This window comes from Nannobrachium achirus (assembly GCF_963921795.1).
Source record: "Nannobrachium achirus genome assembly, chromosome: 1".
NCBI lineage: Eukaryota > Metazoa > Chordata > Actinopteri > Myctophiformes > Myctophidae > Nannobrachium > Nannobrachium achirus.
The window spans coordinates 12,291,068-12,309,760 of NC_137810.1; the positions used below are offsets into that span (position 1 = coordinate 12,291,068).

Consider the following 18,693-nt stretch of genomic DNA (forward strand, 5'->3'; position numbering starts at 1 on the left):
TTGGATTCATGTCAATTTGTGTTTTCAGATATTGAACCACTTGAACTGTCAATAAACTAGCCGATCTACAAGCTCACGTTGTCTCGCAGTGCGAGGCGTTGTGAGCTTGTAGATCTGCTATTTTTGGCTAAAGTTCTCAGAATATAGACACTAGGGTTCAAGTGGTTAATATAAAAAAGGTTTATATCACTCAAAGATTTGGAGGACCCCCTGCAGTAACTCTGGGGACCCCCTGTCCCAGAAACCCTGTTGAAGACCCCTGTCCTATAGCATCCATATTCTGGGCATGTCCTAATATGCGAACATTTGGTGAAAAGAGCCCAACGCGTTGCAGTCGGTTATTTTCAACAGAGAACTTTGGTGCAGAGGGAAACGGGAGGGGGGCCAAACAGAACCCTGGGGGACCCCAGTCCACAAAATATTAACCTTGCGTCACCAGGCTTTCTCGGGGGAAAGCCTGGTATTCGTTTACAACAGGCCTTTGATCCTGTCTAAGCGGAAACCACAAGCAGAAGATGCGGCATCTCCTTGTTTTGGTATAAATCTTTTGGATAATGGATTTTTATAGGGCTGTCACAATTATTACATAATCGTCTAATCGTGATTATTTGACATTATCGCAATTATTTTGTCATAATCGTGAATGTTGAAAAATGTCAGAAATAGTGGAAATAGCAGATCTATTTCGGCTATTTCCACTATCAATGTTATTTTTTAAGTAGTAAGTTGTCAAATAAGTCAGTAATGTATTCGTATATTTAGGTTATGTGTCATATCTACTAGGGGTGCCACGGTTCGTTTAGCCCACGGTTCGGTTCGTACCTCGGTTTTGGGGTCACGGTTTCGGTACGGTTCGGTACGTGTTTTGCATTAAAAAAATAAATAAAAATAAATTACTTTCCAAAAATCTATTTTTATTTTGCTTCTAAGCGAATTGAATTATGACAGTGCCTCTTAGCCTTAAGGTGGGTTAAAAAAATTAATAATATAAAATTAAAATAAAAAGGGGGAAAATTATTTTCTTTTCTATTATCATCAATATTGGCCATCGTCTTCAGTTTCAAAGTGCTTTATTTATGAACAAATTGTTTTGCACACAACAAGAGATACTATAGTAGGCTACAAGCTTGAGCAAATAGCCTCTGTAAGTTTTCATTACTATAACCAAAATAGACAGGTGTGTTCACTGTGTTGCCAAACTTTGCGAGAGGAATAAGCAACCAGATCTATGAAAACAAGGCTTAAATAAGTGAATATAGGCCACGTGAGGTCTTTAAACCTATACACGTCGGCTATTTGAAAGTGGCCGAGCCGATCTACAAGCTCACCACCGCATCCACCATTATTTAGCCTACAAGCAACTTTACATAAAAACAAGCTCAACGTGGCTTATAATAATCAGACATGGCAACAACACTCACCATGCGTTGTTCCTCCAGTCAGTCAGTCAGTGAGTGAGTGAGACTAGTAGCGGGTGTCTGACACTCTGGCTGGGGGCTACGCTACGTTTGGCTTTCTTGCTTGCTAACGCTGCCTGCTATGGTCAGTCTAAAAACAGACTGTAATGATGTTTGGGACTAACAACAACAAGCAGATTTCTCCTGGACTTGTTCTCCATGTTACAACAACTACAATGCGTGCGCTCCGCACTGCACAGCTAAGCGACTAGCTGCTTCGTTTTGTTTTTCTGTCTCTGTGAGGACTCTCAACTGCTTTGCTCTGCTGCGAGTGTGAATGTCGGCTCTTGTTACAGAGTAGGTGGGGGTGAGGACTACAGTGATGGGGCATTAGTGCGTGTTTACTTGCGGAGCGGGGTTTAGTGGAGATTGTCTTGTGCACGATGCACAGTGGCTGTCCAGCTGTAAGAAATTAATTAATTTGCAAACACAAAAAGACCGCGGTTTCCTAAAGGCGTATTGAACGGGGTACCGTGCAGGGCGTACCGTACGGTTCGGTTTTATACCGTGAACCGTGGCACCCCTAATATCTACCATATGCAACTTCAAAGCCTAAAAGCCAAACAGAAATGTAATTATCAACGACAAATACACAATCAAATCGTTAATCGCCAATTATTTGAGTGACAATTAATCGTCATGTAAAATGTCATATCGTGACAGCCCTAGATTTTGATTATTGCGATAATTTCGTACTGTAAATCGATGTAAATTATTTTGTCACAATAATCGGGATATGACATTTTCCTATCGTCCCATCCCTGATCGCCGCCCACACCCCCATTTCTTACCAATCAATCGCTCCCTCTCTCATCCATTTCTTACAGTCCCAATAAAAACACTCCCACCCCCTGCCCATTTCTTACCAAACAACATAACACCTCCTCCAATTCTAGCCAATCAACGACATGTTTACTACTACTGTACAAGATTCAACAGGTAAACTTGTAAACAGGTGAACTTGAACTACAAAGTGAGCTCATTCCATCTTGGAAGGGCTCACTGCATGAAAGGAATATGGCCTCAATCAGAAATGTAAAATGTAGTATACTGAAATGACAAATGCGCTGCAAACCGCATAGGATCAATAAAGCGCCAGAGTTTTGTTTCTCATTTTGTATTAAAATACTATGAAGCTAATGGCCAAGAGCTTTTTCTAATTACCAGTGTTGGCATTACTAAGGGTGGGTGCGGTACTGGAGTGGGTCTGGATGGGCCCAATTTGGGAAATGGTGACCAAAAATCCTTGATGAAAAGATTGAGTCAGACATGAATGTGTTACTGTTAAGGGGTCAACTCAAGGTCTTAGCACCTCCATAACACCCTGGTAAACACGCACGCACGCGCACACACACACACACACACACACACACACACACACACACACACACACACACACACACACACACACACACACACACACACACACACACACACACACACACACACACACACACACACACACACACACACACACACACACACACACACACACACACACACACACACACACACACAATGCTTCAGTCCATAACAAGTAGAGCCATGTGTAAAGTCAGCCACACTCCATAAACAAAAAACAAACAAACAAGAATGTCACCTATCATAGCCGGAGGGCCAGGCCACTCTGACACTTCACTGCCCCCCCACACTGACTCCACCCAGGGGAACTTAGTATGATAACCATGGCCTGCTCTCTACATTCCAATGTGTCCGCTGTCACACAGGGTTAGCCTTGCCACCAGGTTTTCCCCGAGCCGCCTGCCCGCCTTCTCCGGTAATGAGTCTATCTTCGCTGTGTTGCGTGACGCGCCGCGGCACAGCAGAGGCCGACGCGGCTGAGAGGGTTTCCCGTGTCAGCCCAAAAGGAAGCTGACACAATCAGGCCATGAGGGCCGTCACGGAAATATTGACAATGTCATTAACAGCCAGCCGTGAGGGAGACGTCACTCACTCACGCAGCGCTGCAGTTGCTGCTTAGACGCCGATTGAGCTCCCCCTGTGCCCTTACATACACCTGAAACTGTAGCTCCCCCTGTGCCCTTACATACACCTGAAACTAGGGTTGCAGCGGTACTCTGTGTTACCGGTGTTACCGGTGAGCGGGCACAACACCGAGTACTTTACTTGCACACCGATAACACAGTTAAATAAAAAGAAAACGCAGCCGCTGCTCTTCTGTGCCCCGAGGAGCGCAGTAGAGATGTGATGTTCGCCAACGATTCCGCTCTTTTGAACAGCTCTTTTAAATGAACGATGGGATTCGGTTCTCAATCGCGGGAGGCCGGGAGACGTTCCTTGTGTGGGAGTGTCGAGAACAGATCCAGAATCAACGGATCATCCAGAAGGCATAAAAAGTCACATTTAATAATAAGATGATCTTTTGGTACCAGTATCTGTCATGAAAGAGACCTGTGACAAAACAAATTAATGTCTGTGTTGGTTGTCTGTGGCTACCAGCCAGGGGAATAGAAACGTATAAAGTGTGAACAGCCTCAACCCCATTTCTTTGAAATTATGATACAGTATCCACACGTTTCCTGTGTCCCATGAGCCCTTACGTGAAAGGTGGGCATCATTTCCTGTTCCTCTTAGCTGTTTCGTTCTGACTGGTTGCTGTTGCTGCTGTGAGCATGTCACACCTGGATCTCTGCATGGTGATTACTTGGTGCTTTGTTAAGTGATTTGAATCAGCTGTGTGGAGGAAGTAGAGCATGATTTTATTGTTTGTTTATTTGTTCTGTTCTTTGTCTTTTAATACTGCCTTTACTATTGTGATACTTTTTGTACTCTTTTTATCTTTTTTGGTCAAATTTGATGGGCGTACACTGGGGAACTTTTTTATGCATACATATTGTTTGCTTTTTGACTAGCTACTGAACAGCCTCACCCTGAAATGGATATTTTATCCCTTATTTTGTAAAGCCTATAACATGGCACTCTGTTAACTTCTGGTGGGTGTGTCTTTGTGATTATCTCAAGCTGTTTCACATTGGTCATTTGTGTGTTCCCTTTCCTGTTTGTATTTAACTGGCTTGCCTACATTGACTTGTTTAGACCTGATGAAGACCTCGACAGAGGTCAAAACGTTGTCCTTCATGATTGAATAAAGTTACTATTCCTGGAGCTACGACTCAGTGTGCGGACTTTCCTCCTCCTCTTGAGGAAGTAGAGCACACATTAACACACCCCATTTCCCTACTAAGTCCACTGGGAAACTTGTGGATAAGTATGATATAAGTAATTAGAGTGAGTCAAAACGAAAAAGTGCACTCCAAAAGCAGTGCAGCCGTATGCAGCAATGGTAGTTAATAAAGCAAAGAATCTAGTATAGAATGCTACTGTACCACGTTTTGTGTGTGTACGTGTACTGTGTGTGTGTGTGTGTGTGTGTGTGTGTGTGTGTGTGTGTGTGTGTGTGTGTGTGTGTGTGTGTGTGTGTGTGTGTGTGTGTGTGTGTGTGTGTGTGTGTGAGAGAGAGAGAGAGAGAGAGAGAGTTGGAGAGAGAAATAGACAGAATCCTACGGCCATGGTGTTTATTGCATCATGTTATGTTGAAGGCTTATAGTGTATCATATTGTGCAGAGCTCTTGATTTCCAGTGGCTTCAGGATTTTACATGTTTGCAGAAGAAGTTAAAGGAGAATTCCGGCCTAGAAGGTAATCTTACCTTTAGAAGCTGTTATTATCTCCCTTCGCCCTACCCGACCTACGGCTCCAAACAGGAGTGGTTATATTGTTAATCCGCGTATTTCTCTCGCTTGAAAATCTGTCGTACATAATGCCACTAGTCACATATGAGTTGACAATTCACATATTTGTAATATAACAATATTATTACATTTCATTACATCGGGATAAGAAGCTGCACATTCAATCATCCAACAAGGCAGCAGAACAAATATCACATCTGGACCCTGAAGTGAGAAGACTTGTGAATGCGAGAGCTATAATTCAGTCACAAGCTGCCTGTATTTCCATGGTGAGTTAGGCACTTTGATATGGAGAACATTCAGCACAAATGAAAAATAAATCTTCTTATGCGTGTGCTTTTGAATCAAGATTTTGTCCAACTAATCAAGCATTCCAGTTTAATGTATTTGCTGCACAAATTGACATAAATGTCAGGTCAAATGTATAAATAGCTAATTGAACAATAATCACAAGATATTTTCCAACAATTGACATATTGCTGTATTTCAGAGACATAACTCATGGACTTAACATTGATCATGGACTTAACATTCTATCCCACGCTCACTATGGTGTCTTTATTGCGACCGTCAGGTCGCAGTTACTCTCAAAACCTCCACCGGCTGTCAGTCTGTCCATCACGTCACACTTTTCCCCTACTCATATCTCCGCCACCGTTGGCCCTATCCATGCCAAACTTTGCACACACAATCCTTGGCTGCCAAACCACAAACCACCTCCACCCCTCATTTCTCACATGCCCCTCTTCTAGCGCCACCATGAGGCCGATTCTTGCAAAACACATTTTTGGACACTGCTCCAACAGGTTTTGCCCTAAAATCATGCAAAGCGGTACGTCTACAGTCATGTCATCAACATGGATCTGTCCCATTTAGCGCCACCATCAGGCCGACATTTTTTGGACACTGCTCCTACAGATTTTGGCCTAAAATCACGCAAATCGGTACACAGTATCTCTAAAGTCCTGTCATCAACATGGATCTGTCCCATTTCCCATTTTCCCTCCTGATTGCCTACTGACGGTCGCTTATCTCCCGATTAGGGAGTCTTACTGGTCTAAAGACTGTTAACAGAACCATAGCAGTGCCTAAATCTAACAATGATACTCTCTGACTCATGCAGCAACAACAGACATAAACTTGTGGGACATAGAGGAATAACAGGAATAGGGCTGTAACTATTAACAAGTACTATAGTCTGGTTGTCAGGGCAACCACACAACTTATTTTCTACAGATTACCGATTACTTTTTTGAATCAAATAATTGGCAAGCATGTTAACAATTATGTAATCGACTAAATCAATTAACCTTTCAATAACCACTTAAGCTATATATGATACTTCATACAACAGTGAGTTTCCAAAAAGTGAAAATAGACGATTTACAAGCTCACATGCAGCATCTTTTCCTTACTTATAGTGATGCCAGGTTGAAAGTAGTTAATTGTTGCAGCTCCACTGGACTTCAGTCCATTTATGCTACTGGAAGAAAACGTTCAAAAAACGTCAGCTCTTCCCACAAATGAATTGTTTTTCAAATTGATTATTTGTGCAATTTATTAAAAAGATTCGTTTGATTAACTGTTGCACCCCAGGACCCTGCTCAGCTGTATGCTGTCACAATCTGGTGACCCCGTTTAGACAATTATACTATAATTTGGTTTTTCTCAAATGGGGGTAGGGAACGGGTACGCCTAAGGGTATGCGAAGGTACTAGTGAGTCGTCAGACATAAATAAACCCTATATGCCAATATATAGGGAGGAAAACGGGCATGTGACTATGACTCAGACAAGATCGTAGGCCTATACAAACCCGAAATGTGTATATGGGCTTATCAGGTTTGTTTATGATCTGAGATGGAGATCCGGTTGTCCACCAGAGCCACAAATACGACCTTGTTGACCATATATGGCCATGTGCATAAATGGGACCGGACGACTTCAAACTCTGCAACTCAAGCATCGGCAAGCACTCATGGTAGTCCAGAACCGCCGATCCGACCGCATCATTATTTCTATTCTTTTGTTATTCTTCAATGGCAGAATATACTGGGCCATTGCAGCCTGTGGTTAAAGGACAACTTCGCCCTAAATCACTTCTAGGCTCATTTTCCTACTTATATTGATCCAGAAAGACTGTCCATGGGGTCTATTAGGCAGAAATTCCCCTGTTTCCCCAGCAGAACCCAGCAGCTCTCATAGCATAGAGTGGAGCCTATAAGCCTATTGCTTTTACACTATTTGTTGTGTTCAAAAGTGATTTTCTTTTTCATGAATGTGTTACTAGTTGTCATTACAAACACATCCATGCCTTGGTTGTCGCACACAAGCCACCACAATCTCATAAATCATGTTTTGGGGTGAGCATTCGGCACAAGTGCCAATCAAAGTGACTGCACTGGCCAATCACAGGGCATCTTTTACGGGACTTGGCAAAACACATAAAAGCATAAAATCTATTTAGCAGAGCGTGATGACTTGTGTGGGACAACGATGACATGGATGTGTTTGTAATGACAACTAGTAACATATTCATGAAAAATAAAAACACATTTGACCACAGCAAATAGTGTAAAAGCGATAGGCTTATAGGCTCCACTCTATGCTATGAGAGCTGCTGGCTTCTGCTGGGGAAACTGGACAACAGGGGCATTTCTGCCTAATAGACCCCATGGACAGTCTTTTGGGATCAATATAAGTATGGAAATGAGCCTAGAAGTGATTTAGGGCGGAGTTGTCCTTTAACTACAGGGAGGTATTTTATGGAAACACTTGGTGTGCACCTCCTCTCTTCAACAAGATTTAGAACCAGCACCAAAGCTAAGCACCGTAGCTTTCAGTTCTACCAGAGGCTAGAGAAGGGGCCCTGTTACAAGGATCCCCAATCCCTACCACAGCCTGACTACAAGTCATGAAAACTACAAATGTTGGGAGTACAATTTGTTGTTGTTTTTTTCTTATATTTTACAGTAACATTGAACTACTGTAGGTGGTTGCTATTAGGGCATTAACGAAAAAGTCGACAAGTCGACTAAAGCCTCGATCAGAGTCTGCGGTGAAGAGCTATCCACCGCAAATTTCAAGTCAGAAAATAAGTGAAGGCCATCATAGTCAGTCACGGTGAAGTCCTTTTCAACCAATCAGTGAACGGGGTATAGAGCCTATCTGTCTGATAGTAAAAACAGAGAGATGTGTCGGGACTCGCGGTGGAAAGCTCTTCACTGCGAGGAATGACGCAACGTTGTAGTTTTATTACTCAAAAAGACTACACCGCGGTGGATAGCTCTTCACCGTGGGACTGACTCTGATCGAGGCTTCAGTCGACTTCATTACACAAGTCGACTCCCACCAGAGAAAGTCGAAAGTCAAAGTTAAAAAAAAAAAAAAAAAAAAAATTCTATTGTGAAAATAGCAGATCTGCATGATCACAACGCCTCGTGTTGCGAGGCGTTGTGAGCATGTAGATCATCTATTTTCACAATTTCTGCCTCTATATATTTGACAATTCGGACAATGTTTAATTTGTCATTTTAGAGGTATAAAAAAAGTCCTTAAATCGGCACTTTAGAAATGTGAAGATACCCTCTATACACTTAAACTTTATGTTGGTTTGTTTACAGTTGGGTGAGAAAACAATGTTTCACAGTTAATCATCTGGGGACCCCACCAAAATAATTGGGGGGTCGTGTAGGATGTGATGAGTGATGACGTCATCAAACGATAAAGTCAACTTCAACTCAACTTTTTACTGAGTCGACTTGCAAAAATCACAAGTTATTAATGCCCTAGTTGCTATCCTTTGGACTTCAAGGTGTACAGCATCATGTGACAAGACAAGTGGGGTCAGGTGAAGTGCAGCCAATCAGGAGGACAATAAATGACCAATGATTCCAATCATTCCAATCATGTCCCAACTCACTGGGCCCAGAGGGAGGAGGCCCCAGACTGAGGAACAGACAGTGGTGAACAGGAAAGAGGAATAGCAGGCAGCCAAATGAGGAGAAAGACTGTGGTTGTTTATTGTTCAGTTGCCACAACACCGTTGGAGCCCAATTTATAAGTGGGACATTTTGCTGGAAGGCAATGATAGACCGTCGGTTTCGGAAATTCTTCCTGTCAAATGTCACAAATACTGTACAGTTTACCTCCCACAGGAGCATAATTGTTTAAACATATTTCCAAAAGGAACCGCTCCTTATTGCTAAAATAGTAGTCTCGCGTAGCCAGACAACTATTCCACAATCTCCGAATGCTATATAGAGTCTGGAACGGCAGCTCCCGAACGGTGAGTATCGGAAGTAGCCAGTGCTGCACTGAACTATTAGTCCCATTGGAAACATAACAGAAACACAATAGCTCAGACAAAGTCATTCGAGCGGCCTATTCTTGTTATGGGTGTATAGTTTAAGAAAACGTTTGAAAACATCATGGAGGTAACACCAATAACACCAGAGAAAGACGAAATAACGCCCCCAGAAATGTTGAAAGGAGACATAACGCATCCAGTAGGACATGTTATTGCTACTGCACCAAGGGAGCGGTTGCGTCACATCCGCTTTATCTCGCACTCATCGTTTCTATTTCCTTTTGCCAGACTGTATGCCGGGAGCATTTGCCCAAATCGCGGAGGCAACAGTCTGGCCTCGCGAGACTACTAAAAAAGGGACTACCATTTCAATGTGTCACATACTGTACAGGTACTTAATTGAACGTGCATCTACAAAGCTGTAGTAACCAGAAAAGGTTTGGTGTCTAATTTGTGACTCATGTCGCGCATTCCTAGTGTAAATGGTGAGTTTCTTGTCTCTGTGGTTCAGTGTAAAGTCAACAAGCCTAATGAAACTTATGTATGTGTTGATGGCTGTCATGCTGGTATGGCGCACCAAGCAAGCCGGCTGTTATCTTTACATGCCGCTTAATCAAGGACACTACAAGATCCTGCAGAAGTTACACACTGCAGGCAAGAACAATGCTGTCATGGGTCTATTGTTGTACGGCCATTATTTATTTGCTGGAGCCACAGCCTGGCTCACACCTGTTTTCCTGAGAATTCAGAGTTGGATAATGCTTGCAGGGCACAATACAGTGAGACACACACACACAAGTGAAATTCAGAGTGTTAATTTAACTGTGTAAAAAATGTATCTGGGAGGGTCAGCATAAATATGATTTTTCATATGAAAAATCATATGAAAAAAAAAAGAAATTTTCTTTTAAATGCAATCGTTTGGATAGGAGAGTGTGGAGCACTGATTTTCATTTATAAACATACCTTATTAACTGAGAACCAATGTCAATACTATCAATATATCACTAACAATCTGTTAATTGCACACTAATTATGTATAGAAGCTATTCAAAAGAGACAGAATCAAGTTTTTTTTATATTTAAAGACTTTTTTCCTCCAACAATTTCGGGGACCCCCTGCAGTATCCCCACGGACCCCCTAGGGGTCGCGGACCCCCTGTTGAAGACCCCTGCCTTAGAGTATTATGTTAAAGACACAGTATCAAATGAGGGTCGGTGGTGTAATGCATATGAAATTGGGGGTCCTTGACATTAAAAAGGTTGAGAACCACTGGCGCAGAGAGGCGTAGGGCAGAGAGAGAGAGAGAGAGAGAGAGAGAGAGAGAGAGAGAGAGAGAGAGAGAGAGAGAGAGAGAGAGAAAGAGAGAGAGAGGGGAGAAATGTGAAATAAGATAGGGATTGGCTTTGAACCCGGGTCCCCGTGACACAACGAGCATAATGGTGGGTGTATTAAGTGGCTGAGGCACCAGACAATAGGCTGTTGACAGATTCAGACTGTCAGGCTGGATGTATCCTCACAGCCAACGTTTTATTTCTTACTCCTATCAGCAAATGAAGCCCAGAGCTTTTAGTAGAGTACTGCCATCTCAAAACAATGGTAACTTTGATTGGCTATAATAAAGTGGGTGCTTCTTCTTTATTATTTTGACACCCTCAAGGCCCATTCCCACTGGGCCAGATAACAGATACAAAAACCTCTTTCTCCATTCAAGTGGATGGTAAGATACAGATAAAAAAATATATATCTGTCACAGATATTTTTTTTTACCATCCACTTGAATGGATAAAGAGATTTTTCTATCTGGAGAAAGATTTTTTTTTTATCTGTTATCTGGCCCAGTGGGAATGGGCCTTCAGATTTACATTAACACTCAGGGGGTTCATAGTGCACAGAGTGGAATTGCATGCATGTCTACTATGCCCAAATACAGCCAGCTGGGAGCATGCACAGTAGGATTAGCCTATAAAATGACTGCTGTTAGACGAATAATCAGACATACAGCTTATCCACACACCAAAAAACACCATCTAAAGCAGTAGTTTTCAAAGACCCACAAGTGTCTTTGAGGAGGTTCCAGCCAGGGGGTTAAGTTTAACCACTTTAACCCCTATATCGTTGTTGTTGGGTGGAAACCTCGTATTTCCAAGTTTCAAATTTGTACGTTCTTTCGCAAAGTAAAGCCCTGCTACATCATACAAGGCTGTCGCACAAAAGTAGTGAAAACAGCAGATCTACAAGCAGATATAATGTGTGCTTGTAGATCAGCTGTTTTCACTAGTTTAAATCATTTTTAAAATGATAGCTTTCACCCGACAACGTCGATATACTGTTAACTATGTTAACATAGCAAGCTCACAACATGTCACATCGTACTGCGATGTGACAATCTAGAAAGAGATGTCCCCCATACAAATCTGTCACATAATATTTTCAGATTGTGGTCCAAAAACATATTAATCTGGGGGTCCTTGACATGAAAAGGTTTGAGAACCACTGATCTGATGAAGTGCATGTCTGTCTGTTGCATCTTCAGGTATAATCAGTGAATCGAGGGAGGGTGCTGATTTGTACTGCACATCGATGTGTCATGCATGAGGTGCTGTGCACCAACAATAGCATATCTACGGGGCGTCCGGTGGCCTACTGGTCAAGGCGCATACCACATAGGCACCGCCACATAGGCATGGTTGCCGCGGCGTCGCCGGTTCGATTCCCGATCCGGACGACCTTTGCCGCATGTCACTCTCCATCTCTCTCTCCCCATTTCCTGTCAGTCTACTGTACACTATCAATAAAGGCATAAAAAGCCCAAAAAAAATTATATTAAAAAAAACAAAAAACAATAGAGGGTATGCACGTCCACTGGGACCCGCCCCACTAATCTAGACTGAGTGGCAAAACAATGAGCAGCTTGGAGCATTAGAGTTAGGAAGTGCTAGTTGCAAATCACTCAACGTCCTGCATACCACCTGTCTCTAAATTGCACATAATGCAGGAGGCAGCAGGATGTTGTGTTGTTGAAAATGAACGCTTCCAAACTCTGACTGACACTTGGAAAAATAATCCCCTGCACAGAATGTCTTGACAGAACGTAGCCCAGACGATTGAACTCCTCGCCCCTGAAACATGACGGTCGTCGATAATCTACGACCGTCATATTTTCCTATGGTGGATTTTTATGAAACAAAAACTTTACAGATAGAAAGAGAAAGATAATTCAAGCTTTCAGTACAGCAGCAATGTTGGTGAATTTAACTTTGTTTAATACAATCAGAATGGACTTTTCTGTTGGGATGTATGGGCTGTCAATGGCAGAAATGTGTTTTTTGCCACTCAGTAGGCATTCCCACATAACTTCCAGCAACAGTGATGTCACGCGCATACCCTCTATAGCATATCTACAAGCTCATGATGAGTTGCGCCCTGACATGGTTCAGGTTGTAGCTAAAATACTGAGGTGATTTGGCTCATTTTGATTCAATATCTCAGTGATAGGGATGAATGGTGGGAAATAAAAGGAAATGTCCCTCACTGCAGTTCAGCACCATGGACAACGCACAGGACGCGCGCGCGCACACACGCACACACAAGACCATGGATAGTGCACACGCGCACGCGCACGCACACACTCACTTCTGTGAATGAAAAAGAAAGACAGTGACTTACCGCCGATATCTGGCCGTAGTTTCCTGTCATATTCTCTCAGTAATTGGTTCAGTATTTCCGTGGTGTCTGCGGTTTCATGTGACTTGGGAGCCAACATTTGATTCACGGTTACATCCTCGTATTCTTCCTCGTATTCGATTGTTTGAGAGCTATAAGGGAGGGAAAAAAATACACGTTCATAAATATGTCAATAATTGTTGTATTGTCAAAGAGTTAACATAGTGCCAATTAGCTCACTGTTTTACACATTAAACATGACAGACACTCTGTTAGTCATAAAAAGTCCCTGACAACAATGCTGGAAAAAAAGTCAAGTTTTAGAAAGCAATTATATCCGTTCATGACGCACGACCACTTCGAGTTCGACAAGTTTTGTATTTGCTCTCAAAAAACAACACATGCTGCGCAGGAAAATGTCGTGAAAATAATAAAATAATAAAATAATAAAACAAAGATAAATAAATGCGTCACTCACTCACCACGTATTGAAAGCCGACACAAGTAACAAGTATGGCAACAGTTTCAGTGACATCTTCGTCATAAAAAAATGACAGCGAACTTGCAGGTGTGCACGGAGAGAGAGAGAGAGAGAGCGAGCAAGCGCCGGGTTGTTGATTGTGATGGATAACGTTGGAACCGATATGTGGTCCGATTCTGCAGAGGAGAACCATGCACTCTCTAGCAAGTCATCCAACATGAAAATCGCACATTGTTTGCACACAGGTGCCCCGTGTCCTGGCAATCATTCCTCGTGAAGCCGCTCCTCCCACTCATCATGCTTGCATTTGGGGATGTTCTCTTCTCTTCTGTTGCACCGTCACATAGCAGCCTACTGGTGGTCGCTCTGCTACGCAGGTGCGCCAACTATAAATGCACGTTGTAACAGAGCTCGACACATTCATCACAAACTCTCTCTAGGGGGTTTAAGGCTGCGACAAACCTGCATGGGCATGGTCCCCTATGATACTTTTCTGGAATTACTTCTTTAGCACAATAAGCATGGTTATAGCCTGGGATCTATATCTTAGGGCAGGGGTCTTCAACAGGGTACGGGGCCCCTATGGGGTCCCCAGAGTTACTACAGGGGGTCCTCCAAACCTTTGAGTGATAGAAACTTTTTTTCTCCTTTTTTATATCAACCACTTGAACCCTAGCATCCATATTCTGAGAACTTAAGACAAAAATAGCAGATCTACAAGCTCACAACGCCTCGCGCTGCGGGGGGGGGGGGGGTTGTGAGCTTGTAGATCAGCTATTTTTGGCAAAGAGCTTTGATGTAGAGGGGGAAAAGAGCAGACTAATTACAGAGTGAAAGGTCAAGTTTATTAAGTATTGATGGTTCAAGTGGTTAAATATCTGAAAACACAAATTGACATGATTCCAAAATACACTGATGATTGTGCTGTCAAACAATGAAACTATTATATAATCTATGAATAGGTTGTGGGGGTCCCTGCTTCATCTTTCTCTCAACTAAGGGGTCCTTGGCCTGAAAACGGTGAAGACCCCTGTCTTAGGGAATGGTCAATGGGACTGAAGGAAGGAAGGAAGGAAGGAAGGAAGGGAGGGAGGGAGGGAGGGAGGGAGGGAGGGAGGGAGGAAGGAAGGAAGGGAGGGAGGGAGGGGGGGAGGGAGGGAGGATGGAAAATATGAAGAACAATTTAACTTTGAGATAAAAACTGTAAAAAGGCTGTAATTACTGTCTATTCCCTAGCCATCAGTCAAATTGTGTTGAAGTGGCTGAATTGAGCGGGTTTCATCCCTTGATGCCTTCAGAACACTACGACCTGTATGGCTGTCTTCCCAACTCTCCAGAAACACAAAAATCTGAATATTCAACACAAATGTTAAACCTGTCCTCCTTTATGGCTATGTGAAACCTGGAAAACCACCAAATCAATCACAGATAAACTACAAGTGTTCATTAACAACTGTCTCAGGTACATACTGAGGACTTGGTGGCCCAACAAGATCTCAAATGTAGACCTGTGGAGATGCATGAAACAGGAGCAAATCACCACACAAATCAAAGCTAGAAAGTGGGGATGGATCGGACATACACTTAGAAAGGATCCAAGAAACATAGCAAGACAAGCCCTAGACTACAATCCTCAAGGCAAGAGGAAGCCAGGTAGACCAAAATCCAACTGGAGGCGGTCCACGCTTGATGAACTGTCTAGACAGGGACCTCCTGGCAAGAAGCAAAAACCATTGCACAGAGGAGAGTGAGGTGGAGATCCATGGTGGACGCCCTATGCTCCCAAGGGGGCCAAGAGGATTAAGTCAAGTAAGTCATCCCTTGATAATTCCATTGCCCCTTGGGCCTTTCCCCTTTTGGCTTTCTTTTTAGATCATTGCAGTGGAAATGTTTGCTGAATCTCAAATGGTGCACTTTGGCACCCAAAGCAACAAATCTATATGCCACTCACTCACACAAAGACTTGGTTCAGATTCCTGCAGTCAGGGGCGTCACAAGGGGTAGGAAAGTGGGACTGAGTTACCAGGGCCCAAGGTGGAGGGGCCCTAGTAACTTTAGCTATTGAAAAATAGCAGATATACAAGCTCACAGCGCGGCACCGAGTGCCGCGCTGCGAGCTTGTATATCTGCTATTTTTGAAAAAGTTGTGAAAAAATGTGCGGAAATCTTTGAATATATGCGAACATTAAGCGAACATTTGTAACTCAAATTTTGCTTCTGGGGGGTCCCTGGAACTAAATATTTTGAGATGGCGATGGCGGTCCTTGGCCAAATACATATCATCTTTGGGGTCCTTCACATGAAAACGTTTGAGCACCACTGACATAGAAACATAAGTTTCTTGCACACATTTTCACGATTTTTCAAAAATAGCAGATCTACAAGCTCGCAGCGCGGCACTCGGTGCCGCGCTGTGAGCTTGTATATCTGCTATTTTTCAATAGTTAACATTCATGGGGGGCCCGCAGTGAATCTTTGTACCCAGGGCCCAGAATTTGGTGTGACGCCCCTGCCTGCAGTAGAGCTGCTCTTATGGGAGCGTTTCGCTGTTACTACGTGTCATCTGTTCCACACCCAACTCTAACCCTTACCCTCAGCCTATAACCTCCGTGGCGTGAGTCGCTAACCCTCCCGACGCTCCTTTGTCGAAATGACTACTGCTCTTATTTCACTCCCCAACTCTCACGCTAAAGTTTCATTTTGTTCCAATGGTAACATACTGTACAACTAGAAAAAGCGCTCCTCGGAGCACAGGTCTCCGCCAGGTCAGGTAGGTTATTGTGGCCGCCAATGTGAAAAGTGTGGCATTTGTTCCTCGTCGACCTGGTGGGAATGTGGACCAATCCTGCAAACTTTGGAAGCCAATTTTAGCCCATTAGAATGGAATATGAAATATTGGACAGAGCCGTCTTGATCACATGACTATCGAGACAAACTGTGAACCAATAACTGATTTATTTTTGGACACAAAAAAATGCTTGTCGGCCTGGCGGAGACCAGTAGCTATGCCCCTCCCAAAAAGCTTTTGTCCAATGCTAGCTTAGAATAACTTCCTGCTTGCCAAGGTTTACCTTGGCAACAGCCTTCAAGTTCAAGTTACTTTTATTGCCACACAACCAGGTTGGTGGTGGTATTTAGTTTCAGCACATAAAATGTTGCAGCTCTGACAGAAACAAGGAACAAAAACAAGTACATATAGACATTTGCCCTATTTCCACAACCAACAATAAAAACATGAAAAACAAAAATAAAGGACAGACAACCATTTAGCTAGCCTTGGCAAGCTGCCTGTTGCTAAGCTAGCATTGGACAAAAGCTTTTAGGGGAGGGGCATAGCTACTGGCTAATTACAGGTGCTGTAAGTGATTTGTTAAAAGTTAGCTCTATTATATTCTATCGTAATCATAGTCATAGTGTTTGTTCAGTAACATGAGTCTTCAAGTTTCTCTTTAATAGCCTATACAAAAAATACATTTTCAAGTGGGACACATGCCATCCAATAAGGAGACAGAACCCATTTATTCAGTGTTCGATTTCACATTTTGTCTGCTCTTTCTTTTCCTTCTTCATCACTTCCAATTTAACTTTTTTATCCTGTACACTGAGATGTGTTCTATCAGAAAATGTATTTTCTGTTTACCGAAGAGCAGGAGAGAGGGTGAGATTCCAAACAAGAAATTATTACTATTGGAGAGATCTATTTAACACATAGACCCGTTTCTTGTTTACAAACATTGTGTCTAAATGCACATGTGACTGTATCATGTAATCAATTCCCATCAATCCCCAAACCTGTTGTTTTGGGGAGCGCTGGTTTCATTGGCTAATTTTGGTTCCGACCTGCGCACGCATCTAGTTCTTATCAGTGTAACGTGGACCAGAAACCTGTCCATATTCTAACCACAAAATACCAGTAAGACTCCCTAATCGATAAGTGACAGTGTCAGGTCGCATACACAAACTTTAGAAGGCAATCATAGCCAATCAGGAGGGAATATGGGAAATGGGACACATCCATGTTGTTGACATGACTTGAGAGCTACTGTGTACCGCTTTGCGTGATTTTAGGCCAAAATCTGTAGGAGCAGTGTCTAAAAATGTGTTTTGCTAAAATCGGCCTCATGGTGGCGCTAGAAGAGGGCCATGTGAGAAATGGGTGGAGGTTGTGAGTTGCCATCCAAGGAGTGTGTGTGCAAAGTTCGATAGGGGCAATGGTTCCGGAGATAAGAGTAGGGCAAAACTGTGACGTGGCGTGGCGGACAGACGGAGGACGGAGGGACTGACGGAGGGACGGACAGCCGGTGGAGATTTTCATGGTAACTTGCGACTGTCACTCCCATGCAGCTCCTTTAAATTATATTCAACTTTAATATGTTGTGCATGAAAAACACATGTTCAACCGTCACACCTTGTCAGTCATTTCACAGTTCAATCAATCAATCTGTGAAACACAAAGTCCTCAATCAATCAAAATAAATGGCGGAGCAGGTGTTTTTAAAAACCCACAATAAGAACACACACACACGCACACACGCGCGCGCACACACACACGCGCACGCACGCACGCACGCACGCACGCACGCACGCACGCACACACACACACACACACACACACACACACACACACTGCAAGCAAGCACAACAGAGCAATTTCGCTCACAGCTAACTTTGAAGGACATTTCATGTCTATCACAGCATCAGCTACAGCACAATGATGTGCTGGTACTGTAGTCTACTATGGTCATGGCTGAATGTTATATCATCCTCTAGTGGCTAAAATGCAGAATGCACACAGAAAATCCCTGGAAACACTACAGTACATGTTTGTAAAGACAGATACTGCAATCATCCCTGTACCATTGAATCTGTTCTTTATTCTGACAGTTAGTAGTTTAATCAGTGGTGTAAGGTAACTAAGTACTTTTACTTAAGTACTGTACTTAAGTACAGTTTTGAGGTATTTGTACTTTACTTGAGTATTTCCAATTTCTAATACTTTCACTTCTACTCCACTACATCTCGGATCCAAATATTGTACTTTTACTCTACTACAATTATTTGACAACTT

At 43.0% G+C, this 18,693-nt stretch overlaps 1 protein-coding gene across 1 annotated transcript in view; it reads right to left on the reverse strand.

Moving 5' to 3' along the window:
* The window catches only part of gabrg3 (gamma-aminobutyric acid type A receptor subunit gamma3), a gene marked incomplete at both ends in the record, with an annotated part of 192,654 nt that extends 179,410 nt beyond the window's left edge, over positions 1 to 13,244 (reverse strand). The window contains one exon of the mRNA XM_080735407.1: positions 13,148 to 13,244. Within this exon, the coding sequence (XP_080591533.1) occupies positions 13,148 to 13,244 (97 nt within the window). The remainder of the gene's footprint in view (positions 1 to 13,147) is intronic.
* Positions 13,245 to 18,693: the final 5,449 nt, after the last annotated feature.